Below are 22,929 nucleotides of genomic sequence, written 5' to 3'. Positions count from 1 at the left end.
GCGATCAGCCCGTCCCCTACTGCAGCACCATTGCAACTCCCACTAGTGCCCTGCTGCTCCCCCACCCAAACAATGACTGTGAACAAAGAGGTGGTTTCCTTTCAGAATACAGCCCCTTTATATGGACCAGCCTTTGACTGGAACGCCCAACATCGAGCCAGCACGGTGACCGCGAGTTAAGGGGAGCCAGTGGCTAATGGATCCCAGGAATAGCTCATTGGTGACTGGAAAGCTCACAGAACGGATTTATTGAGCTCAGCACAGTTGGGCCATGAGTACAATTATATTTCATTATAGGATTCTTTTCATCTCCTCCCCACAGCACCAGCTCCCAGACCGACCGTCCCCGGGAGCCCACAGAAACCGGAAGTCTCTTTGTTCAGATTATTGGTTTAAGGCTCCCTGAAGTGGCTGCTGCTGCTGCTCCTTTTCTGCCCATTCAATCTGCTCCTCTGTCAGGATGACGGGTTTGTATTTCTCCTCAAAGAGTTTTTCGTTGGCCGCTGAGTGGAGGTTCCGGGAGGAGATGGTCCTGAGATGCTCAGGGAGATGTTTAAATTCCTCTTCATTGATGTCGGAATCCTTCATTTTCGAACTTAAAACCCACCAGCGGCCCAAGAACCCCACGTCCAGGGTCTGGGCGGGAAAGTCCGTCCAGCGCGGCTTCAGGTGTTTGCAGTGAGCCTGGTACAGCGCAACTTCCGCATCGAAGGGGGCCTGGTAGACGAGGGAGAAGAAGATGAGGCTCTGGTAGCGCAGCCGCCCCTGGTTCCGGAGCTTCATCAGGCGCTGGACGTGCCCCTCGGAGCTGCCGTTCCGGACCCAGGGGGAGAGCAGGAGGAGGGTGCCCGAGGCTTCGAGGAGGGAGGCCTCGAACGAGGCGTCACAGGGGACGTGGAGGCTGCAGACGGTAGCTCCGGCCAGCAGCGAGAGGTAGAGTCCGGCTTTCCCAGGCCGCTCCTTGACGCCAAGGGCCACATCCCGGCAGGCGTCGGCGTAATCCTGCAGCAGGCTCCTGCACCACAGACCTGTGTGGGGAGAGGAAGCTCAGGTGCTGCCGGCTCCGGGGAGCGAGGCCAGAACACTCCAGGCCTCTGGGTACCAGGCCAGGGGGAGCTCCAGCAGGGGAAGACTCCAGGGATGATCACTGGGGGCGGGGGGGGGGCAGAGCTGGGAACGGAACCCAGGAAACCGGGCTGCCAGCGCCCTGCTCTAATGCATGCCCCCGAGAACCCCGGCGTCCGGGTCTGCGCCCCCCCTGAGAACCCCAGCGTCCGGGTCTGCACCCCCCGTCTGGGTCTGTGCCCCCCCCGAGAACCCCGGCGTCCGGGTCTGTGCCCCCCCGAGAACCCCGGCGTCCGGGTCTGCGCCCCCCCCGAGAACCCCGGCGTCCGGGTCTGCGCCCCCCGTCTGGGTCTGCGCCCCCCCCGAGAACCCCAGCGTCCGGGTCTGCACCCCCCGTCTGGGTCTGCGCCCCCCCCCGAGAACTCCGGCGTCCGGGTCTGCACCCCCCCGAGAACCCCGGCGTCCGGGTCTGCGCCCCCCGTCTGGGTCTGCGCCCCCCCCGAGAACCCCGGCGTCCGGGTCTGCGCCCCCCCCCCGAGAACCCCGGCGTCCGGGTCTGCGCCCCCCCGTCTGGGTCTGCGCCCCCCCCGAGAACCCCAGCGTCCGGGTCTGCGCCCCCCGTCTGGGTCTGCGCCCCCCCCCCGAGAACCCCGGCGTCCGGGTCTGCGCCCCCCCCCGAGAACCCCGGCGTCCGGGTCTGCGCCCCCCCGTCTGGGTCTGCGCCCCCCCCGAGAACCCCGGCGTCCGGGTCTGCGCCCCCCCGTCTGGGTCTGCGCCCCCCCCCGAGAACCCCGGCGTCCGGGTCTGCGCCCCCCGAGAACCCCGGCGTCCGGGTCTGCGCCCCCCCCCCGAGAACCCCGGCGTCCGGGCCTGGGTCCCCCTCCACTCCAACCCCCCCCCCAAAGAACCCAGGCGTCCGGGCCGCCCCCTCACCCAAGCGGCCGGTGCCGATCCGCTGCCAGCGGCTCCCGCCCCCCGCCATGGCCGCGGGCTGCCGGGACCGGAAGTGGTTTCCACCCGGCCGGGAGACAGGGACGGACCCGGGCCGGGCGAGACCATCTCAGCTGGGCCGGGGGGGGGACACAGAAATCCCGAGCTCCCCCGCGCGGAGAGCGACACGCAGCAGCGGGGCGGGGCAGCCGGCAGGTACCGGGGGGCTCAGGCCGGTGGAGCTGCCTCCCCGGGGGGGGAGGGGCGCTGGGCTGTTTCACGAGCCCCTCCCCCAGCTCGGGGGGGGTCAGTCTAAGCCCCCCCGGACCCGGCCGGTGCCCCCACGGCAGGAACCGGCGGCTCCAACCCCAAGCTGCTCCCGCGGGGCCCCTGCCTCAGTTTCCCCCACTGCAGCGTGGGGACAATGGGCCCGAGCCCCGCTGGGAGATCGCGGGGGGCGGGGAGGGCCTGGGCCCCCCCCGGGGGGTCTGTCACCCGCCTGGGGCAGCCCGGAGCCCAGCTCCCGCCCCGGGCGCGGGACGCCCCTTTCGCCCAGGCAGCGCCCGGTGCCGCGCTGGCAGGAGCCGCTCCCCGGGGCCGTGGGGCTGGGCAGGCGCAGGGGCAGGGCTGGAAGGCAGCTGAGTCTGCAGCCCCCGCTGCTCCCCCCATCCTGCCCACCCGGTGCTGGGGCCCTGGGCGTCGGGGGAATCCAGGCGTTAAAGGGACCTCGCCCGCTGCCTGGCAGGAAATGCAGGCGCGGGGGGGGAGGAGCTTCAGAGTCCCAGGATCTGGGGGCGGCAGTCAGGACTCCTGGGTTCCATCCCCAGCTCGGGGGGTTGGGGTGGAACTGGGCTGACTCAGGACTCCTGGGTTCCATCCCCAGCTCGGGGCGGGGGATGGATCTGGGCTGACTCAGGACTCCTGGGTTCCATCCCCAGCTCAGGGCGGGGGACGGATCTGGGCTGACTCAGGACTCCTGGTTCCATCCCCAGCTCGGATGGGGGGTTGGGGTGGTGGAACTGGGCTGACTCAGGACTCCTGGGTTCCATCCCCAGCTCGGGGCGGGGGATGGATCTGGGCTGACTCAGGACTCCTGGGTTCCATCCCCAGCTGGGGGCGAGGGGGTGGAACTGGGCTGACTCAGGACACCTGGGTTCCATCCCCAGCTCAGGGCGGGGGACGGATCTGGGCTGACTCAGGACTCCTGGTTCCATCCCCAGCTCGGATGGGGGGTTGGGGTGGTGGAACTGGGCTGACTCAGGACTCCTGGGTTCCATGACTGAGTCCTGCTGCAACCCCGGGCAAGTCTTGGTGACCGGGTTCCCCACCTGCAGAGTGGGGCCAGAGTGTGAACTGATGTGGTGCCCCATAGGGGCCCAGTGCGTAGCTGTTCCCAGCTGCTCTGTCCAATTCCCGTCACAAGCGCTGTTTGTTTTGCCCCGGCAGTGGAGTCCTGACCTGCGATAACCTGCAGCAATGGCCACCTCAGATGAGCTCCAGTTTCATGGTGAGCGTTCGGGGGGCGATGGGGTGGGGGAGGGAGCGGGGGAGGTGAGGGGTATTTTTGTCTGTGGTTTCTAAGTGGGATTCCAAACTCCTCCGGCTAACATAGTTGGGTCTCCCCTAATTGCGCTGTCACCCCCTGAAAATGTGTGTTAGAGGCTGGTGCATTTCAGCAGGCTACTTTGCATCTCAGTCTGGAGCCACCTTCACCTCCATAATCCATCCTGTGAGCTCATTTCCCCCTAGGGCTCAGCTAAAGAAGACCTAGTGGATAGAGCACTGGGTTGCCACTAGCCTGCTGGGTGCCCTTAGACAAGTTACTGCCCTGCTCCCTGCCTCAGTTTCCCCATCTGTAAATGGGAATAATGATACTGACTCCTTTGCAAGGTGTGAGATCAGTGGATGAAAAATGCTATGTGAGAACTAGGGATTATTATTTTGATTAAAGCAAAGCCATGCAGTGATTGGCCATACTTAGCCTGCGGAACTCACCACCACAAGAATATCCTGAAGCCAAACACTTAACAGGGTCTAAAAGAGGACTGGATGTTGTTATGGGGAACAAGAAGTGTCCAGAGTCAGAACAGTAAATAAGCAACTTAGGAAGGTGCCTCAGGGCTTCATCTGAATTGTGACCAGCAGTGATCAGGAGCGAATTGTCGCTGGGGGCAGGTTATCCCATCGCTAGCAGCCGCAGGGCTTCTTGCATCTTCCTCTGCAGCAGCTGATCCTGGCCAGTCTGGGAAGCTGACCCCAGCTGGTGATAGTTGTGGTCCTAATCTGACCTGGCCCCTGGTCTGGCCTAACTGAAATTCATCAAGTAAGAAAAGAGCCGATTGGCCCATCCCTTCTTTTCCTCTTTCCGGGTTTGATGTGGGCCTCCCTGGGGAGGAGCTGGGGGTCTGAACCCTTGGAGGGGGACAATACTGGATGTGCTCTAGAGGCTTGGCCGGGGCTGCACAAGGGCAGGTGGGTAGCAGGTTTGATAAGGGATTTCACCCGTGCTTGGGCAGATGTGAACCAGCCCAGGTGAGAACGGACAGAGCTTTAGTCTGCCCTGGGAGCTCCGGAGCAGGGCTCGGGACGTGGCTGCCAGCCAAAGAGATCCCAGGGCCGTGGACGCTGATTTCCAACCTGTTCTGACCACTGGGGGTTTCCCTGTAGAATTCGACGAGGCAGCCGACTTGCTGGCCGTGAACCCCGACGCCACAACCACCAGTATCAGCGAGCGGCAAAGCCACGTGGCCGTGAACGTGAGCGCCAGCTACGAGGAGGGCGAGCTAGGGGAGGAGACAGATAAAACCGAGGTGAGAGGAGAAGCTGAGCGGGGACAGGGACTGGCTGGCTTGAGTGGGCTACAGGGTCTTTCCCTTCTAGGGGGCATCAGCCCCACCCCTTCCCAGGGCCCCAGCTGCCCCATCAGTAGTGACTAGTTGCCATTTGCTGGTCGAGGCTGCCTGGAGGGGCCCCCTGCCCGAGTATCCTCATTGCCAAAGCCACCAGTGCAGACGGAGCTGGGTGGGGCCCAAGCATGTGCTAAAACCCTTCCCTGAATCAGGGCCCTATCTGGCTGCTGAGAACCCTGGCTCTGATGGCCACAGTCGAGGAACGAGAGGGGGAGGGACTAACCTTTGCCAGAAATCGACCCCCATCTCCAGGTTCAGCAGAAAGGCCGGCGGCTTGTCCGGGTTTACAGAGGGCCCTAGCCACCGCTCAGATCTCTGCTGCAAGGCAGACCCAGTGTCTGGCACGTGGGCCGAGGACCATCCAGTCACGCGTCTTTTCCTCCACACAGCTCCTGAGCGGCCAGAAGAAGCAGCCCAGTTTCTGGACCTTTGAATACTACCAGACTTTCTTTGATGTCGACACCTACCAGGTAACAGAATCTCCCTGTCTGACGTTTTCACCGGTCCACAGTGGAGCCTGTAACTCGGGGTGTAGCGCGTGCAGCAGCGGCCCGGGGGATGGGGAGGGTAAAGGGAGTTTTGCTGGTGCCGTCCCAGGGCAGGGCCCTGTTGTGGTAGGCGCTGGCCTGCGGAGCTCACAGGCAAAGTACCTTAGGGAGCGGTGGCTCCAGAGACATCCCACTAACCCTGGTCTGTTCCCATCCGCCAGGTGCTGGACAGGATAAAGGGGTCTCTGCTGCCCTTGCCCGGGAAGAACTTCGTACGGCACCATTTACGGAACAACCCTGACCTATATGGTGAGTACGGCGAGGCTGGGCTGAGCTGCTGGGTGGGCAGCTTCGTGGCGCTGGTGTCCGGCTCCTAACCCCGCTCCCCGCATCTGCCTCCCCAGGGCCCTTCTGGATCTGCGCCACGCTGGCCTTCACGCTCACCGTCAGCAGCAACGTGGCCCACACCCTGGAGAAACGGGGTGACCCCTCCTTCCACTACAGCCCCCAGTTCCACAAAGGTGAGAGCCAGCAGGGGCAGGGCTCTTCACAGCAGGGAGACTTCCCAGGGCCACGCAGCGCCTGCAAAGTGTGAACAGAACCCAGGAGTCCTGGCTCCCAGCCCCCTGCTCTGACCACTGCACCCCACTCCCCTCCCAGAGCCAGGATAGAACCCAGGAGTCCTGGCTCCCAGCCCCCTGCTCTGACCACTGCACCCCACTCCCCTCCCAGAGCCGGGATAGAACCCAGGAGTCCTGGCTCCCAGCCCCCTGCTCTGACCTCAGCACCCCACTCCCCTCCCAGAGCCGGGATAGAACCCAGGAGTCCTGGCTCCCAGCCCCCTGCTCTCTGTGCTGCGGTTTGTCTTTGCTGTTATCTGTGGGCCGGGCCGGGTGGCAGAGCTCTGGCTCCCCCCTGCCTGGCGGTAACCAGTGTCTCTGCCCTCTCCCCAGTGACCATCGCTGGGCTCATAACCTACTGCTACGCCTGGCTGGTGCCCCTGGCCCTCTGGGGCTACCTGCAGTGGCGCAAGGGCCTCAGCATCCACGTGGGCTCATACAGCTTCCTGGAGACGGTCTGCGTGTACGGCTACTCGCTCTTCGTCTACATCCCCACCTCGGTGAGCGGCCGCCCCCCTGCTCCAGGCCAAACCCGTCCATCAGCCCCCAGAAAACCTGGGGGGAGGGTGGCTGACCCCCCTTCTCTCCCACCCCCGGCAGATCCTGTGGCTGATCCCGGCTGCCTGGCTCCAATGGCTCCTGCTGGCCTTCGCTGCGGCACTCTCAGGCTCCGTTCTGGTTCTTGCCTTCTGGCCACTGCTCCGCTCCGACAGCAAGCCAGCCACACTGGCCACATTGGCCGCCATCGTCTCGCTCCACGTGCTGCTGGCTGTGGGCTGCAAGGTTGGAACGGTGCTGCCGGGGGGCTCTCCTGGGGGGCGGTGGGAGAAGAGAGCTGTGGGGCCTGGCGGCTCCTATTCTCCCCAGCGATGCTGCTGCAGGAGAGGCAGGCCCTGAGCTGCGGGGCCCTGCTTGGGTTGTGGTACTGGCCTCAAGTACAGATGGGGAAACTGAGGCATGGAAGCTCTGGGAGAGGTGGCTTTTGTCCAGCCTCAGATGGGGATAACCCAACCCCCCCCCCCCCCCCCCAATCAGCCAGTTCTACCCCAGCTGATCATACGCCCCTGCTGTTTTTGTGTAGCTCTATTTTTTCCAGACGCTGCCCAGCACTATCCCTCCGGTGCTCCCCCTGGTCACGACCCAGCACTCCACGGTGCTGCTCCCTCGTCAGGCCAGTGCCTCCGTCCCCCTCCACCACTGAGGTAAAACTGTTGGGGGGGGGGCAGGGGAAATATGCAGGCGGGGGAAGTGAGCGATACAGGTGCTGGGAAGAGGCAGAACTTGCTCTTCGGAGTCAGGGTATGGGCTGGCAGGTCTGATGCAGGCCCCTGTGCCTCAGTTTCCCCAAAAGCAATATCTTTGGCCTCAGTCTCTCTGTCCTCAGAACGGGGAAGCTGTGTGTGCCCTGCAGGGGGCTGGGGCGCCCAAGCAGCTGGGAATGATCTGGTCTTCTGAGGGGCCAGATTAGCACCTGCCCCCTCCAGCCCAAAGTGGCAGTTGCTGGGAAAGTCTTGGTGCTGGGTGACCCCGCCTGGGCTGAGCTCTGGCCCCCCAGAAGCTGTGGGGAGGGGGAGATTTGTAACCTCATCCCTCTCACGCTGGGCTTCTGCTTTTGTAGGTGTGGATCCCCCAGCACTGGGCGCAGGCGAGAGCCCAGAGCTGCTGCTGCTGGGCCTGGGCTCCTGCCCCCTTGGGAAGGTCCCTTCCTCCGGCCTCTCCCCCAGCCACACTGCACAGGGAGGGGGCCGCAGCTTGGCCAGCAGCTGAGCCCAGGACAGTTGGCACGTCTCATTCTTCCCCTCCCCCTGCATCAGCACTTCGGGTCTGGCTCAGTCCCAGCTGGGAGCAGGGGCATGAGCTCGTGCCCAGCCAGCAGCAGGCATCCTGCCAGCACAAACCCCGGGCCTTGCGGCACAGGGAGACGGACACCTGGGCTGGCTTGCAGCCCCTGCCCTGCCCTCCTGGGGTGAGGCTGGGACAGAGCACAAGCCAGGCACTCACCCCACCCCATCCCCAGGGCAGGGCAGTGCTGGCTGCTCCCTGCACAAGGCCCAAGGACTGGGAGCTGGCAGCTGTTTTCTATGCAAAGGTGTTTGAAATAAACAAGTGGGGCTTCCCCTGCCCCCAGGACTGGGGCTGGTTCTTGTGTTGAGGGAGGCTTGGGGCATCACTTCCCCTCCCACCTGCTGGCAGGAGGCTGGGAGAACCTGCAGGGAAGCTACAGCAGAGGAGCTTCTGGCGAGGGGCATCAAACCACCCCTGTGCCAACAGCCCTTTGCCCCGCTCCTGCTTTACTGGGTACCAGGGCAGCCCAGTGCTGCAGGAAACTGCCTCCAGGAAACACACACTTCCTTTATTTCGTTTTCTCCAGAGGGGGCCCTGCAAAATCCTTTCAAAAATCACCAAGGGGTGGGGGGGCTCTTGGAAAGGAAACAAAACGAAAACCAATCCGCGCTCTACCTGGGTGCCGGTTACACTGCACTGTCCTAGAGGGGCTACGGGGGCTCCTGCACTCCAGGGGCCAGGCTGGCTCAGCTCTGCCCTGCCAAGAGGAGGGCTCCAGCCAGCTGCTCAGAGGGGCCGTGGAGCTGGCAGCAGATGGGCACGGCCGCTCCCCAGGGCACAAGGGAGTTCGGGAGCCGGCGGCCCCGGGTTTTGGGACATTCAAGGTGTGCTGAATGCTCTCCTGGCACACCAGCATTTCCCATGAGGCAGGTACCAGGCCTGCTGGTCACAGCTGCCTTGGGCATCAGCAGAGAGCAGGGCTGGGGTGATAAAAGACCCTCCCCAAGGAGGCTGGGGGCAGGGGCTCTGCCGCTGGACTCCTGGGAGAACAAGCGCCGTCCCCAGCAGGGAGCCAGGCCTGAAAGCCCCCGAGCAGCGGCTAGGGAGGAATCGTGGGGCCGCCAGAGTCATCTCTGTGCAAAGCCCAGGCAGGCGCCGTGGTGCCACCAGCCGGCCCGGCCGCCACAGCCCCGGCTATTACGGAAGGTGGTGAACTAACAGGACTTGCTACATGATCGGGTGGCAGGGGGCAGCTAGCGCATGGGGCTCGACGCGGGCGGAGAATCTGAGGTTCGACATTTCATAAAAAACTGTTCAAGGCCGATATCAAAGAGCGGCGGAGCCGAGGGGCGGGTTGGGCTCGTGGGCCGGTAAAAACGGCCCCAGCGAGCCAGCTGGCAGGGGGGAGGGGGCGTCTTCATTTGGTTTCCTGGCACTGTCAGTTCAGAGACCTCCGGGCGGAGGTGGTTTAGCTCCCATAATGCATTGTGTTGGTGGTGATGGACATGGGGGAGGCCATGGAGATGGCGGGGCCCCCCATGGTGAACTGGCTGTTGACGGGGTAGTGAGCGCTCGAACCGCCTCCGCTCTGGCTGCCGGAGGAGCCTGCAGGGGAGACAAGAGGAGTCGCCGTTAGATCCGCCCGCCCCACGAGAGCTCTGGGGGGGATTCTGCAGGCGCTGGCAGCCGCTCGCCCAAGGCAAAGGGCCGGTGGCAGTGGAGTCGGGAGGTCACCCCTGGGAAAGCCGAGACCCCTGGGGTGCATTACCTGGGACGATGCCGGTGCTCATGATGGAGCCCATCCTGGAGTGCGTGTGATTGACAATCCCCGCGCTGGCTGCTGCAGGGAGACACAGGAGATGCTGCATGAGCAGGGGAGGGGCCCCTGCCTCCCTGCGACCCCCTGGCAGCAAAGGCCTGTGCCCAGGGACCTCCCCATCTCGGGGCTGGGAGGCCGTGTCACTACGCCTCCCACTGGCCCGGGGGCTAGCAGCTGCTCAACATCAGAGGGTTACAGCCGCACTCCCCCAACCTGCCAGCAGCAGGCGCTGCTGTGTCCCGAAAAGTGACTCCCAGGTGGGCTCTGGTCCTGTGGGGCTCAGGACCCATTTGTTCATGGCCTGTCGCGACCCAGTAAATGGGCTAGGGGTGGAGACCCTGCCCCCCCCCCGGGGTTTGGGCTCTGGCCGGCTCCTCCGCGCCAGGGCAGTGGCATCGCTCAGGTTTGGCCCCGCCCCCCAATTGGAGAGAGTGGAGCTGAGCCTTCGCCCCGGGGCTGCAGCGCCACTCACTGAAATCCGGCCCCCCGGACCCCCCCGGTGCAACGCCTGGAGCAGTGAGACAAGACCAGGAGTCAGTGCGACCCGGGGGCCTTACGGACGCGGCTCTGACGTGACATTCAGTCTGAACTTGCAGCGCCCGGTGCGATGGGGGCCAGCCCCCCACCTCAGCTGGGCCCAGGCACTACCCCTAATTAACGGGACCCTGCGGCACCTGCTGGCTGAAGTGAGCTGGTCCAGGCAGCTGGGGCCTCCCCCAGAGCCACACATCAAACCCTCTGCCATGACGAGCCCAGAGCTGCCAGGGGTCTTGTCCCCGAGAGACCCCCCTATCAAGGGCCCTCCTGCAGCCCCCACTTCCGAGCCTGACCCCTCCCGCCAGGGGATTCCCGTTCAGATGCGGAGAGACTCACCTAGAGGAATCAAGTTGTTGTGGCCGACGTTGGAGCCGCCGGTAATAACACTGCTGAGGTCATAGGCCGTGGGCATCCCTGCACCAAGGGGGAGAGATGGGGAGTGTCAGCAATGGGATGTGCCCCCCCTCCCAAGCCCAAAACCAGAGAATCTATCCAAGGACCTCAGCATCTGCCCCGCTGCGGCCGAGGGGTCCCCAGCCTGGGGCTGGGCAGGATTCGCCCAGCACTGGAACCAGGGGCCCTGGCTTGAGGGGAACTGCAGGCCAGCGGCGAGGTGGCCAGGGCAGCCTGGGACAGTCCCTGGGGCTGGGCGGGGAGGCTGGGTTCAGGGTTCTCAGCCATGGGGGAGGGCCGGGCGCTTGGCCAGCTGAGTTCAGCCACCACGGGACTGAGGCCAGAGGAAGCAGCTTTGCCCAGCAGCCCCAGGCCCCTGCTTGCAGGGCTCTGGATCCCAGGGCCAGGGCCAGGGACGGGCCAGCAGCTCTTCCTGAGCACAGGCTGGCAAGGCGAGGGCAGCGTGGCCGCCTGGGGGGCTGGGGGTTGGTTCCAGGGCTTGCCACAAGAAGGGGCTGGAGAGAAGCCGGCCACGGATCAGCCCCAGAGGCCCCAATCTGGGGCTCCAGGACATGCCACCCAGTGGCCGGGTCCCTGTGCCAATGATGGGATGCAGGGGAGGGTGGCAGGAGGGCAAAGAAATGGGGGGAGGGGCTGGAAGCTCAGACAGGGAGCCAGTCACTCTCCTGCTTGGGGCCTCAGTTTCCCCACTGGGCCAGAGGCTGCGGGTGCCTCCCGGGGGCTCAGAGGACACCCCGCCCAGCAGGGTGGGATGTGTCCCGCAGCAGGGAACCCTCCTTGCAGCCCTGGTGGCTCCCAACTGGCGGGGGGAGGGGAGGACGGACAGATGTGTCCACCCCTGTGCCGGGGGAGTTTCCCCGAGGTCCCAGCGCCGGTGAGCCGATTGCAGCCTGGCAACAGGCCAGGCTTGGGGGCGGCCGGGCACTGATAACCCCCATTTCCCAAGGGGAAGCGCAGACCAAGGGGAGTGCCCGGCGCAGGAGGGGCGTGGCTGGGAGTGGGCAGGGGCTGCAGGCACCATGGCTCTGGGGCAGCGACCGGAGCCAGGCACCTTCCGTGGCTCCAGCCGGCACCGCTGCCAGCTCAGCAGGACATGGATCCAGCAGCCAATTAACGCGGCTTCAGCACAAAGCGGGTTGTGTGTCTGCAGCCGCCAGCCCCGGGGGCTCCCTGCTCCCCCTAGTCCACTGCCCCTCCAGCCCACTGCCCGCCCACCCCCGGGGCTCCCTGCTCCCACCAGTCCACTGCCCGCCCACCCCCGGGGCTCTCTGCTCTCCCAGCCCACTGCCCGCCCGCCCGCCCACCCCCAGGGCTCCCTGCTTCCCCCCAGTCCGCCCGCCCACACCCGGGGCTCCCTGCTTCCCCCCAGCCCAATGCCCACTCACCCCCGGGGCTCCCTGCTCCCACCAGCCCACTGCCCGCCCAACCCCGGGGCGCTCTGCTCTCCCCAGCCCACCGCCCGTCCACCCCCGGGGCTCCCTGCTTCCCCCCCAGTCCGCCCGCCCACCCCCGGGGCTCCCTGCTTCCCCCCCAGTCCGCCCGCCCACCCCCGGGGCTCCCTGCTCCCACCAGCCCACTGCCCGCTCACCCCTGGGGCTCTCTGCTCCCCCAGTCCACGCCCCGCTCCCCCCAGTCCACTGCCCCCCCAGCCCACTGCCCGCTTGCCCCCAAGGCTCCCTGCTCCCCCCAGCCCACTGCCTGCCCGCCCCAGGGCTCCCTGCTCCCCCCAGCCTACTTGCCCCCCAAGGCTCCCTGCTCCCCCCAGCCCACTGCCCGCCTGCCCCCGGGATCCCTGCTCCTGCTGCCCGCCCGCCCCCAGGCTCTCCCTGCTCCCCCAACCCACTGCCCGCCCGCCCCTGGGGCTCCATGCTCCCCCCAGCCCGCTGCCCACCCGCTCCCGGGGCTCCCTGCTCCCCGCTAGCCCGCCCGCCCCGGGACCCCGGACAGCAGGGTACGTTACCGGCCACGCCCATCCCCGTGTTCATGTTGTAGGAGCCGCCCGTGTTCCACATGTTCTCTGACGGAGACGTGTAGTGGGAGCCCGGCGGGGGGGAAGGAGTCGTGCCCGTGTACCTGAGAGAGACACGTGACGACATGTCAGCGAGGCCTGGCAGGACGGCGGGAGAAACCTTGGCTCGCTGCTGCCCAGCCAGGTCAGCCTGTCGGCGCGTGGCTCCCCCACCGGAGCAGGGGTGCCATGAGGCAGCCGGCTCGCAGGGCGGGGCTGTACCTGAAGAAGGGGTTTTTCAAGTCGAGGAGGTTGCTGGACTTGGAACCCGTCTGATCCACCTGGGCGACAATACTGATGTCGTAGCTTTGTCTGCGGAGAGGGAGACGCACATCAGAGACTGACCCGGCGGGGGCAGCAACCACGGCGAGATGGGCAGAGCCGAGCCGGGGAAGAGGAGAAACCTCAGGACAGAGAGGCCCCCGAGGCGAATTCTAGCTCTGGCAGGGTGCGGGGGCGCTGAGGGCTCGGATGTGCAGAGACACCCAAGCAGGCTGCGGGGTGGGGGGGAACTGGCCTGAGACCCCCTGCCCCGATTCACAGGCCTTCTGGTCTAGCCAGGCATGTGGGGCAGGACAGGCTAGTGCTGGGCAGAGGGGAAGGCTGCCCAGTGGTTAGAGCAGTGCCTTGGAAGGCCAGGGCTCAACCCCCTGCTTTGCCACAGACTCCATGTGGCCTTGGGCACAACACTAGGCCATGCTGGGCCTCCGCTCCCAGCGGTACCTGGGGGTGAGAGCCCTGCCCTGCCGGCCGCGGAGAGAAATCCCTTCGAGACGGAGGCTGTCGGGGTGCCCAGGCCGAGTCAACGGAAGGAATTTCCAGTGGCCCCCAGCCCCGGGCTGGCGGGTGACAGGACCCACAGAGCAGCCCAGAAGCGGGTCAGGTTGCCGCCCCCTTAGTGCATGGAGCTGTTGTTCGGAGAACAGCTCAGCCTGGCTGCCGGAGCAGTGCATGCTGGGAGCCGTAGCCCCCCCACCCCAGGAGCCCCTCTCACCTCTTGTTGGCGATGAGCAGGCACGTCCCTGAGAGCGTGTCCCCGGCTTTGGCGAAAAGCGGAGACTGAAACAGGCACCGGACCTGGTACCAGTGGGTCAGTGGCTCGGTGGGGGCTGTTGAGAGCCACACGGTCATCCTGTGGGACAGGGGACGGCGCCTGGTTAGCAACCCACGCGGGGACTGGCTGCAGCCTGGCCCGCTCCAGCCACGCCACCAGGGCCCACCAACTGCAGCCCCACGTGGCTGATCCCTGGAGCCTCCCACCCATAGTGCTGGGGATGGGGCAGCGCTAGCCACATTGTTCCACTGGGCCTGTCCAGCCAGGGGTTGTGGGGGGAAAAAAATCAGAGTCTCAGTTACGCTAAGGACGAGCTTCAGAAGCTAAGCCCCCCGAGGTGGCAGCAGCCTCCCAGCAGAGCCCAGTCACCAGGGGCAGCAGACCAGAGGCAGTGGGCCAGTTAGTGTGGAGCCCACACGGAGGGAGGTGAGGGGTTGAACCAAGATCTCTGTGGTCCCAGCCTCCAGCTCAGGTTCCTGGTCTCATCTGCCCCGGAGCGAAGGAGCAGCGTCAGCCCTGCTGCCGAGGGCACCGGGGCACAAGCGAGAGGGTGGCACAGCAGTCCAGGTAACTGACGAGCTGCTTTCCCACACAGCAGGATGGTGCGTTGCACTAGTGCAATCTCACGGATCACACTTATGCCAGAGGCACTGATGCAGTTAACACGGCTGGGACCAGGACTTTGGTGTCTCGTTACGGCTTGGAAACAGCTGCCAGAGTTTGTTGGGATGGAACCCGTCTCCTTTCCCCTCCTGCCGCGCCCTACCCTAGAGCCCACCCAAGTTAAGCACCGAGAACTTCAAAGCATCGTCAGTCAACATACACGTATCGAAAACAAGACGGCATCTCAGGCCAGCCAAAACGGTCATCTACAGTCAAATCTCTTTAGGAAGAATCTGTAGGGAGAACCCTCCCCCCCCAATCGCGTGGCACATCCAGGATCCCAGGGGACAGTGGCGGACCGGGGGGCTGGGGCTCAGATTTCTCTCTAAAGAGGTCTCACTGCAGGGGTGGGTGAAAGCGGGGACGGTTATCGAGACAGGAACACAAGTGAGAAGGTAACGGAATTGGAACTTGCCAGTTGACTGCAATGTAGACTAGGAGCGATAGCCAGCTTATTTGTTTTACAAACCCCAAGCTCTGGTGGGAGGGGGCAGGCTCCACCACTTACATTGAACCAATGAAGGCTACATCAAACCAGAAAGCCAAGCCGTGGACTAGACCTGAATGCAACATGTGGAACTTGAATGGGATTTCTATCCTGCAAACCGAAGAGAAGCAGTTAGCCGCGGGGTGGGGGCACCTGGGGAGTCACAGCCAGGCAGCGGCTCCCCCCAAGCGGATCGTCCCTTCCCAGATCACAGCTGCCCACGCGCCCCACCTCCGGCACACCCCCCAGCCAGGGCATGAGGCCAAGTCCCTCAGCGGGGGGGAGGGGGGCCCTGCACTTGACAGAAAGCGCTATGGCGCCCCCACGTTCCAGCGCGTTGGCTTGTGGCCACTAGCCGGCCACTGGAGGTCTGTGGGGTGGGGCCCGTCTTTGGTCTGTGTTTGTAGCAGCGTCCACAACGCGGGGCCCGGGGGCAACTGGAGCGCCGGGGTGCTACCGTAGTTCCCCTAATAAATACCATGCAGCGCCCGGCACAACATGGGGCCTGGGGGGTGACCACAGCGCCGGGGCACTACCGTAATTCTCCTAATAAATACCGTACAGCACCCAGCACTGAGCTCTGGTCTCTCGTGATGGCTGGTGGGTTTCCGTTCAGGGTTCAATCCTGCACTAGTCCCGGAGGAGGCATTTCTGGACTAGGCTGGACAAAGCCCTACCAATCCTGGGTGCAGGCGAGGTGGGACTGCGTTCTGGGGCGTTAAATGCTGCAGTGGCTCACAGGGTAGATGGGGGTGTCTCCCCTCTGGGTGCGGGCGAAGGGGAGGGTGGGCATATGACCGGGAACCTCGATCACAGACAGGGCAGGAACCGCAGAGCGATGACTGACAGTGACTGGAAGCTGCGGCTCTGAATGTCCTGGTTGCCAGTGGCACCTCCACAGAAACCAAAGCACATTAGACAGGGAGGCAGGGTTAATGACATGACCCCCCTCCCCCACAGCACGATGGGGGGGCAGCTGGTAAGCGTTGGTTCCTCTGCCCTGCCACCCCTCACTGGGGGTGGAGGGGACCTATCGGAACGTCAGGGGCCAGGCACGCGTGTCCAGGTACCCTATACTGCCACCCACTCGGCTGGCTGGGCTCAGTCCGTGAGAGCAGAGATCAGCTCCCACCTCCCCACCCTTCTGCTAGAAAAGAACAAACAGCTACCTGTGCAAATCGCCTTCTTTGGCTTCTAAGAAGTTGACTGTATATTTAACAGACTTCGCCATTAAAATCCTGATATCAAAGGTGTCCTAGGAGAGAGGGGCACATTGGTCAGTGTCTTGGCCACGACAAGAGGGCCGCCAGCCGAAGGGTAACGCGGAGCACAGCCTCGTTCCAGCCTGGCAGTAAGGACGCACCCTGCGGTACACAAGAGCGTTTGCTGGGAAGGAAACCGAGTCGGGAGCTGCAGAGGCAGCGGCGGGGAAGACAGGAAATGGGACTCAGCAGGCAGCCAGAGGAACCAGACAGACCCTGCTACTGAGTGACCCAAACTGGTCACGTTCTTGCTGGCATCCCGCGTTGGGCCAGGATCCCACTGACAGAGAACTGGGGAGAACGTACTCAGCTCTCTCCGGGTTTACGAACACTGGGAAGCTGCGGAAACGCCCTCTGAAATGCAGCCACTTCTGGGGAGGAAAGCAGCTGAACAGCTCAGAGCAACACGCCCTACAGCTAACGCCGGGAAGTCAAGCCCAAGCCCGAACTCATCCCGGGGCATGCAGGGAGGTGGCATGGAACGACCGGGGCAGCATGCTGGAGCTAATGCCCTGACTCTCATGGGAAGTGCCGGGGTCCCGAAGGATCAGAATTGCAGCTCTGTCTCTTTAGGTAAGAGGTCACCTCTCAGCGCAGCACCCCCTCGGCAAGTCAGGCCAATGATGGCAAGCCGGCACGAGCGTGCCCATGGCTGGAGCCGTGCCCCCTTCGCCACTGCCCAGCTGCGCCGGGGCAGGAATGGCACAGCCCAGCCCAGCCCAGTCCCACTCAGAGCGTTCTGTCCCCTGCAGATGGGCTCAGGCTTCACAATTAGCAGTGCCGGGTGTGATCTCCCCTGCCCCACCCAGGCACAGGGCTAACGAGCGCTGCGAGAGCAGAGCCGCCGCCCCGGGAGACACACAGGCAGGAATCTTCCCCAGAGCAGCATCCTCCCGCAGAAGGCCCCTGCGCAGCCTGGGAGTCTATTGAGCATCTGACTGCTAGTTAATCGGAGGCTCACCAATGACTTTCATCTCAAAACAGGTCAGTATCATCCTCCTCATTTGACGGATGGGGAAACTGAGGCACAGGAGGAGACGTGACTTGCCCAAGTTCACCCAGCAGCAGAGCCGGGACCAGAAACCAGGGTTCCTGCACCCCAGTCCAGTGCTCTGCCCACTAGCCCAGCCTTCCCTTCCTGCCCTAAGCAGCTGTGCAGTACTGCTGTGCTCTGGTGACCAGTTACCAACATCTCACTCCAGCGGCAGCCCAGCGCGTCCCGTTTATTCCCTCCCAGCCCATTTAAACAGCCCGATCTGGGTCCAGAGGAAGGAGCCGGGGCGGAGGTGGCTGGTTCCCACAACTCACCACAACAGGCTGTCTAAAATACTCATCTACCGCGGCTCCTCTAAGTGCTGACAAGTCCACACCGTGAAAGGACGGCTGATACCTGCAAGAGGAGACACCCATGGAAACCTGCCTGTGTGGACCAACTCCACCCACCCGGCTCAGGAGGTGTGGACACCCGCGGGAGGCGCACAGCTGCCCAGAAGCAGAGCTCAAGCCTACGCGTCTGACACAGTCACGTCCCTTTGGGGCTCCGGCGCAGACACGAGGAGGATCAGAACAGAGCTGGGGCTGACCGGGGAAGCCAAGGAGATCGGGGCGTCACTTGGAACCCCCAAGGGACTCAGTATTAGCAGACAACAGCTCAGCATCTTCTTGTGAGATAGGCGGGCGCCAAATCAAAGCAGCATATGCCATGTACCCTGGGTGTTACCCCAGAGAGCCAGCAAAACCCACCTCCCCCTGGCGTGATGGGGACGCAGTGGGAGGGCATTATCTCTAGGGGCCATTCTGTGCTTAGCCTCGGCCAAGGCTAAGCACAACGGGACCGACACGGACAGTGCTTTGGGCGCCTGATCCCTGGGGAACTGGACCGAGACCCAAACGGGTTAAACGCAGGGGCTTGGGGTCCATGCCCGCCTGGGCTATAGGGCTAAAGCCGGGGGTGGAAACTCCCTGTGAATGAGGGGGAGGGAGCAGTGCGCCAGCTCCAGGCTGGGAAAGGGAGTCCCGGTAGTTCCTTAGTGGCTGGTGTCCCCCCGAGTGCCAACAAACACTGTCCTCATCCCGTCCTGGCGACTGACACCTGCCCCTGCCCCTGCCCCGGGCTGGGCGTCTCTGCCAGGACCTGAGGCAGCTGGAAGGCAGAACTGGGCTATCCTACCTGCTGCAGCACACGCTCGCCTGAGATACTGGGGGGAGGAGCAGAAACATAGATCCACCCTCCACAATATTCCCAGGGCGGGGGCGCTATTGTCCCCCAGTGAGAGCCCCCGCTGCGCCTGAACCAGCTGCTGGGCACGCGCCGGCGGGCAGGGCACCAGCCTCGCGCCTGGGAAAGGACTCACCAGAAATTGGCCTTTGTAAACTGCTCCATGTAGAGCTGCTCGTCCGTGAATGGGGCCAGGTGCACGTCGCCGATCGTGGGGAACATGTTACCTGGAAGGGGAGCAGAGGGGTCAGCTGCCCCGCAGGGTTATGCCAAGTCCCTTCCTACCCCTCCTGCGCAGGCTGCCCTGCACGCCACAGCCAGGTGACCGGGGCCTTGGATGGGAGTTTTCCCTCCCAAATGCTTCACCAGCTAAACAATGTGTCAGGAAAAGAGTGGGCTTTTAGCGCACACATCCCGAAGCACCCTGGGTCCCCGGGTCCCCTTTGTCCTCACTAGGCAGCAGCCCCAGGACTACATCTCCCACAATACACCAGGGCCTCCCCCCCCAGGGAGACCACGATGCACTATGGGAGATGTAGTTTGCACCGTGTCCCCTCATTCTCCTCTATGGGCGGGGATCCCCAGCTGGACTACATCTCCCATGCACCGCTCATTGTCAGCAAAGATACTGAACTTTCAAGTATTCAGCAGAAACTTTCACCTGAACCAAAAATGTTTCTTCTTTGCCCCCCTCAAAAATTTCCCAGGGTGTTCCCCCCCCCCCAGCCCAGGCTAAGTCAGGGCGCGCTCGGCCCACCCCAGCAATGCCTGGCCCCTTTCCAAGGCTTTCCCCAGCACAGGTCCAATGCAACCTGTGTTTGAAAGGAGGCGAGGACTGATTTGGGATCTGGCCCGAGTCTCTGGCCAAGCCCCGCCCCAGGCAGCAGCTGGCCCGTATGCCACCCAATCTGGTACATTTCGGTAGGTACTGAACTGTGTGGGGGCTGCAGAGTTGGCAGGGGCACAAAACCCCCTTGGCAGCCCAGTGCAGAGATCAGAGCTAAGCCAGTCATTTGCTGCCTCACTTAGGTCTCAAAGCACATCGAACCCACCAGCCGCACCCCCCAAAGTCTGACCAGGGTTACGGCTGGGCGGGACGGAGACCGACGGGGGCACAGAGCTGCCTCCTCCAGCTAACAAACCAGCCTCCTCGACCGAATGAGGGCACCGAGGAATGTTCAGAGAGCGCGGCCTACGGCAAGTCAGCAGCAGGCTCAGTGCTACACATTGGCAGCGACGGCTCCACTCGGCTTTGTGATCTGGGCTCTCTGCCAGAGGGCCATAGCTGCTGACTGTGATCTGTGACAGTGGGGCACATTGACACTGCCCATCTCTATCCCCTTCCCTGGCAGCTCCCAGAGTGCGCCATCTCCTCCAGCAAGATCACTCTCACCATCCACCATGGCTATGCCAGCCCTCAAAAGGAACCGCCAAGCTGGGTCAGCCCTGAGGCTCACCATCCTGCCTCCGGCAGCAGGCAGCACCAGCTGCTGGAGAGGAAGGTCCAAGAGCCCTGCGGTAGCAGACATGGAACAATCTGCCCCCCAAAGGGCTCCTGATCTCTAACAGTTTGACTCACTTGCACCCCAAAGCAGATGGCTTTACAGCTCCAGAACTCTACCATTAACAACTGCTCAGGCTCTTGTGGGGAGCTGTAGAAAAGGCCAAAGCCTCTTAGAATCCATCTGAGTCCTTGGCCCCAAAGCCATCCAGTGGCAGGGAGTTCCACAGTGTAAGGACACGATATGTGGAACAGGATCACCTTGGACTGGTTTTGAATTTGCCTGTTTTCAGCTTCACTGAGTCCCTGGTTGATGAGATGAGGAGAAGCCCCCGACCCCCCATTCTCTCCCCCATTCGCCAGAGATGTGTGTCCCCTCTCTAAGGTCAATCATTGCTCTTTGCAATCGCTCCCCACAGGAGAGCTTCACAGGCCCCTAATCATAGACCCATAGACTCTAGGACTGGAAGGGACCTCGAGAGGTCATCGAGTCCAGTCCCCTGCCCTCATGGCAGGACCAAATACTGTCTAGACACTCCCTGATAGACATTTATCTAACCTACTCTTAAATATCTCCAGAGATGGAGATTCCACAACTTCCCTAGGCAATCTATTCCAGTGTTTAACCACCCTGACAGTTAGGAACTTTTTCCTAATGTCCAACCTAAATCTCCCTTGCTGCAGTTTAAGCCCATTGCTTCTTGTTCTATCACTGGAGGCTAAGGTGAACAAGTTTTCTCCCTCCTCCTGATGACACCCTTTTAGATACCTGAAAACTGCTATCATGTCCCCTCTCAGTCTTCTCTTTTCCAAACTAAACAAACCCAATTCCTTCAGCCTTCCTTCATAGGTCATGTTCTCAAGACCTTTAATCATTCTTGTTGCTCTTCTCTGGACCCTTTCCAATTTCTCCACATCTTTCTTGAAATGCGGTGCCCAGAACTGGACACAATACTCCAGTTGAGGCCTGACCAGCGCAGAGTAAAGCGGAAGAATGACTTCTCGTGTCTTGTTTACAACACACCTGTTAATGCATCCCAGAATCACGTTTGCTTTTTTTGCAACAGTATCACACTGTTGACTCATATTAAGCTTGTGGTCTACTATGACCTCTAGATCTCTTTCTGCCATGCTCCTTCCTAGACAGTCTCTTCCCATTCTGTATGTGTGAAACTGATTGTTCCTTCCTAAGTGGAGCACTTCGCATTTATCTTTATTGAACTTCATCCTGTTTACCTCAGACCATTTCTCCAGTTTGTCCAGATCATGCCCTGTAACGTTCTCTGAAGCCCTGCTAATGCCAGAACGTCCCTCACGTGGTTCTCCAGGACAGGCGACAGAGTTTGGGATCGGAGCACAGCTCGGTGGTTTTAGCGGTTGAAGTTCCAAGATTAAAGGCTGGAGTGTCTAAGGCCATGTCGGACACGTAATTAGCTAACTGGGTTGGATCCGTAGCTGGCCCAGGACCCTGGCGGATCTGCCAGCCCTGAGCGCCCAGAGAACTCAATTGCCAATGGGTGTGAGAACAGCTGGGTGGGAGGTTCACGTTTCCAGGCTTTTCTCCAGTCTCCAGGGTTACAAAACTGACTTTAGAGACGAGAGTCTCCGACCCACATGGCTCCAGGAGCCGCGGCTTGAGGAAAATCCCCCAAATATCCCCCGACTAGGGCTCAAAATCCCGAGAGCTGGTGACCCTGCTTATCCCTGGGCTGATGGGGGCCACTGTGCCAGAGAGAAGCACTGCCTCCACCCCAGCGTGGCACAGGCAGGACTAGACTCTTTCCTCCCCCTCCGGCTGGCCAAGCCTTCCGTTCGCTTTACGCACCACTTTAAACCTCTTCACTCAGTGCAGCTCCAGGCCAGCGATCCGAGCCCCGCTTGAGAAAACGACGGCTGGGCCGGTCATGTTTCCTCCCTCCCGGCAAACAGCTGGTTCATTTTCTCCTGGCTGATGCCCAGCCCTGGGAGGGAGAGGGGCTGGGTGCAGCTCGGAGGGGGGGTATAGGGAGGAGTCTCTCTGGGTGCATCTACACTGCAGTGCAAATCCTGTGGCTGCCCCTGCGCTAGGACCCATCCACACCGCAATGAAACAGCCCCACGAGCAGAGTCAACTGGCATGGGCCAGCGGTGGGTGGCAACCTGCAGCGCAGACAGACCCCACCATCTCCTCAGCATCGGCGGGAGTGGCAGGCCGAAAGCAGGCGCCCGTGGACAGTGGGAACTATGATTAGTTGGACTTACAAAACCCCACACCTTGCCACCAACCCCCACTAAAGACGCACTGGTAGCCAGGAGAGCCGGCGTGACACAGGGCAGGGCACCAGACTGGAGCTCAGGAGACCTGGCTCCTATGCCCAGCTTCAACTCCTGCCCCTTTCGGTGCCTCCCCTCCTGCTGAGCTGTGCAGCACCTGGCACAGGGGGCCCCAATCCTGGCCAGTGGCTGAAAGTCTGCGCTTTGGAGACGTTGCAACATTTCCAAACTGTAGCTGTGCTCACAGCGGCTCTGGTAAGTGGCTCCAAAGGAGCTGGTGAGCCCGCGGGGCCGGCAGCTCTCGCGCTGCAGGGACCCCAGGCTGAAAGTCGCTGGCAGCACCATCATGGTCAGATTCCAATTTCTACCTTTAATCTGTGGCTCGGCCACAGCAACTCAGTGGAGGGACTAAAAGTCCCCGTTCGCTCACCACGTCCATTTCCCTACTAATTTATATCCAGAAAAGCTCCCAGGGGATTCTGAAGGCTTGTGCTCCGGGGATAATCAGCGTGGAGGTCAGGCCCTGCTGCCGCGAACACAAGCAGCGACCAAGAACGGCCTGTTGGCAGATGACTCAGGTGAGAACAGAAATAGCGAAGTGGTTGATGTTTCTAGTTTGCCTGCATGTTAAACGCCAAAGACCCCCTCCCCCCCTTTGGTCTCCCTTCCAGGCTGGGGGATGATTTTCCATTTAAATTTCAGCCTAAAACAGCTCTTCACCTGCATAATGTCTCCCTCCCTCCCTCTTCTTTATAAATGGCAGCGCTCCCTGCTCGCAAGTCGCCAAGCATTGCTGAAGTCCTGGTGGGTTAGGGGATATGATGTGTTTGAAACACAAAACCCACAAATCATCATTCTGAACAAAGTCAGGGAGATTCTGTGTCCGGAGCCAGAGCCCAAGCCTGTGGCCACGCTC

At 62.5% G+C, this 22,929-nt stretch overlaps 3 protein-coding genes and 1 long non-coding RNA gene across 11 annotated transcripts in view; 1 reads left to right on the top strand and 3 right to left on the bottom strand.

The window, feature by feature from the left end:
• Positions 1-221: 221 nt before the first annotated feature.
• TIMM29 (translocase of inner mitochondrial membrane 29) lies at positions 222-2,082 on the bottom strand. The gene is made up of 2 exons (XM_050925495.1): positions 1,999-2,082; positions 222-1,028 (listed from the first exon to the last, which is right to left on the bottom strand). Exons 1-2 carry the CDS (start codon positions 2,045-2,047, stop codon positions 385-387), a joined length of 693 nt encoding a protein of 230 aa, XP_050781452.1. The 5' UTR covers positions 2,048-2,082; the 3' UTR covers positions 222-384.
• Positions 2,083-2,113: 31 nt separating this feature from the next.
• Positions 2,114-8,133, top strand: YIPF2 (Yip1 domain family member 2). 3 transcript variants are annotated; one of them, XM_050925492.1, is made up of 10 exons: positions 2,114-2,211; positions 3,442-3,502; positions 4,663-4,805; positions 5,294-5,374; positions 5,614-5,701; positions 5,797-5,913; positions 6,346-6,512; positions 6,613-6,795; positions 7,094-7,214; positions 7,631-8,133. In XM_050925492.1, the coding sequence occupies exons 2-9, from the start codon at positions 3,472-3,474 to the stop codon at positions 7,211-7,213; spliced, it is 930 nt and encodes a 309-aa protein (XP_050781449.1). In that variant the 5' UTR covers positions 2,114-2,211; positions 3,442-3,471; the 3' UTR covers position 7,214; positions 7,631-8,133. The 3 variants fall into 3 exon arrangements, with proteins under 3 accessions (XP_050781449.1, XP_050781448.1, XP_050781450.1); XM_050925491.1 differs by lacking the exon at positions 2,114-2,211 and having other exon boundaries at positions 3,232-3,502; XM_050925493.1 differs by lacking the exons at positions 2,114-2,211; positions 5,797-5,913 and having other exon boundaries at positions 3,232-3,502.
• LOC127035517 (uncharacterized) lies at positions 2,832-3,315 on the bottom strand. Of its 2 annotated transcripts, XR_007769869.1 has the most exons (4): positions 3,244-3,315; positions 3,127-3,180; positions 3,016-3,069; positions 2,832-2,952 (listed from the first exon to the last, which is right to left on the bottom strand). It is a non-coding gene; the product is annotated as an uncharacterized LOC127035517 (long non-coding RNA). The 2 variants fall into 2 exon arrangements; XR_007769868.1 differs by lacking the exon at positions 3,127-3,180 and having other exon boundaries at positions 3,016-3,125; positions 3,244-3,308.
• Positions 8,134-8,990: 857 nt separating the features above from the next.
• The window catches only part of CARM1 (coactivator associated arginine methyltransferase 1), a 51,592-nt gene continuing 37,653 nt past the window's right edge, over positions 8,991-22,929 (bottom strand). For 4 of the 5 annotated variants that reach the window (XM_050925486.1, XM_050925489.1, XM_050925488.1 and 1 more), the window contains 10 exons: positions 18,396-18,486; positions 17,350-17,431; positions 15,949-16,034; positions 14,801-14,890; positions 13,570-13,707; positions 12,798-12,887; positions 12,528-12,640; positions 10,490-10,567; positions 9,566-9,637; positions 8,991-9,402 (listed from right to left, as the gene is read on the bottom strand). In XM_050925486.1, the coding sequence (XP_050781443.1) occupies positions 9,266-9,402; positions 9,566-9,637; positions 10,490-10,567; positions 12,528-12,640; positions 12,798-12,887; positions 13,570-13,707; positions 14,801-14,890; positions 15,949-16,034; positions 17,350-17,431; positions 18,396-18,486 (977 nt within the window). In that variant the 3' untranslated portion in view covers positions 8,991-9,265. The remainder of the gene's footprint in view (positions 9,403-9,565; positions 9,638-10,489; positions 10,568-12,527; positions 12,641-12,797; positions 12,888-13,569; positions 13,708-14,800; positions 14,891-15,948; positions 16,035-17,349; positions 17,432-18,395; positions 18,487-22,929) is intronic. The other variant, XM_050925487.1, reaches the window with a different exon arrangement.

The sequence above is a fragment of the Gopherus flavomarginatus genome, chromosome 16 (assembly GCF_025201925.1).
Source record: "Gopherus flavomarginatus isolate rGopFla2 chromosome 16, rGopFla2.mat.asm, whole genome shotgun sequence".
NCBI classification, from domain to species: domain Eukaryota; kingdom Metazoa; phylum Chordata; order Testudines; family Testudinidae; genus Gopherus; species Gopherus flavomarginatus.
This window is presented reverse-complemented; position numbering and strand designations above follow the sequence as displayed.

Excerpts from the sequence above, each read along its gene's own strand:
- YIPF2 (XM_050925492.1), top strand. The coding sequence starts at position 3,472 with ATGGCCACCTCAGATGAGCTCCAGTTTCATG. Across the intron at positions 5,914-6,345 it reads CAGCCCCCAGTTCCACAAAG|TGACCATCGCTGGGCTCATA; the intron begins GTGAGAGCCAGC and ends CCCTCTCCCCAG. Across the intron at positions 6,796-7,093 it reads TGCTGGCTGTGGGCTGCAAG|CTCTATTTTTTCCAGACGCT; the intron begins GTTGGAACGGTG and ends GTTTTTGTGTAG.
- TIMM29 (XM_050925495.1), bottom strand. The coding sequence starts at position 2,047 with ATGGCGGGGGGCGGGAGCCGCTGGCAGCGGATCGGCACCGGCCGCTTG. Across the intron at positions 1,029-1,998 it reads GATCGGCACCGGCCGCTTGG|GTCTGTGGTGCAGGAGCCTG; the intron begins GTGAGGGGGCGG and ends CTCCCCACACAG.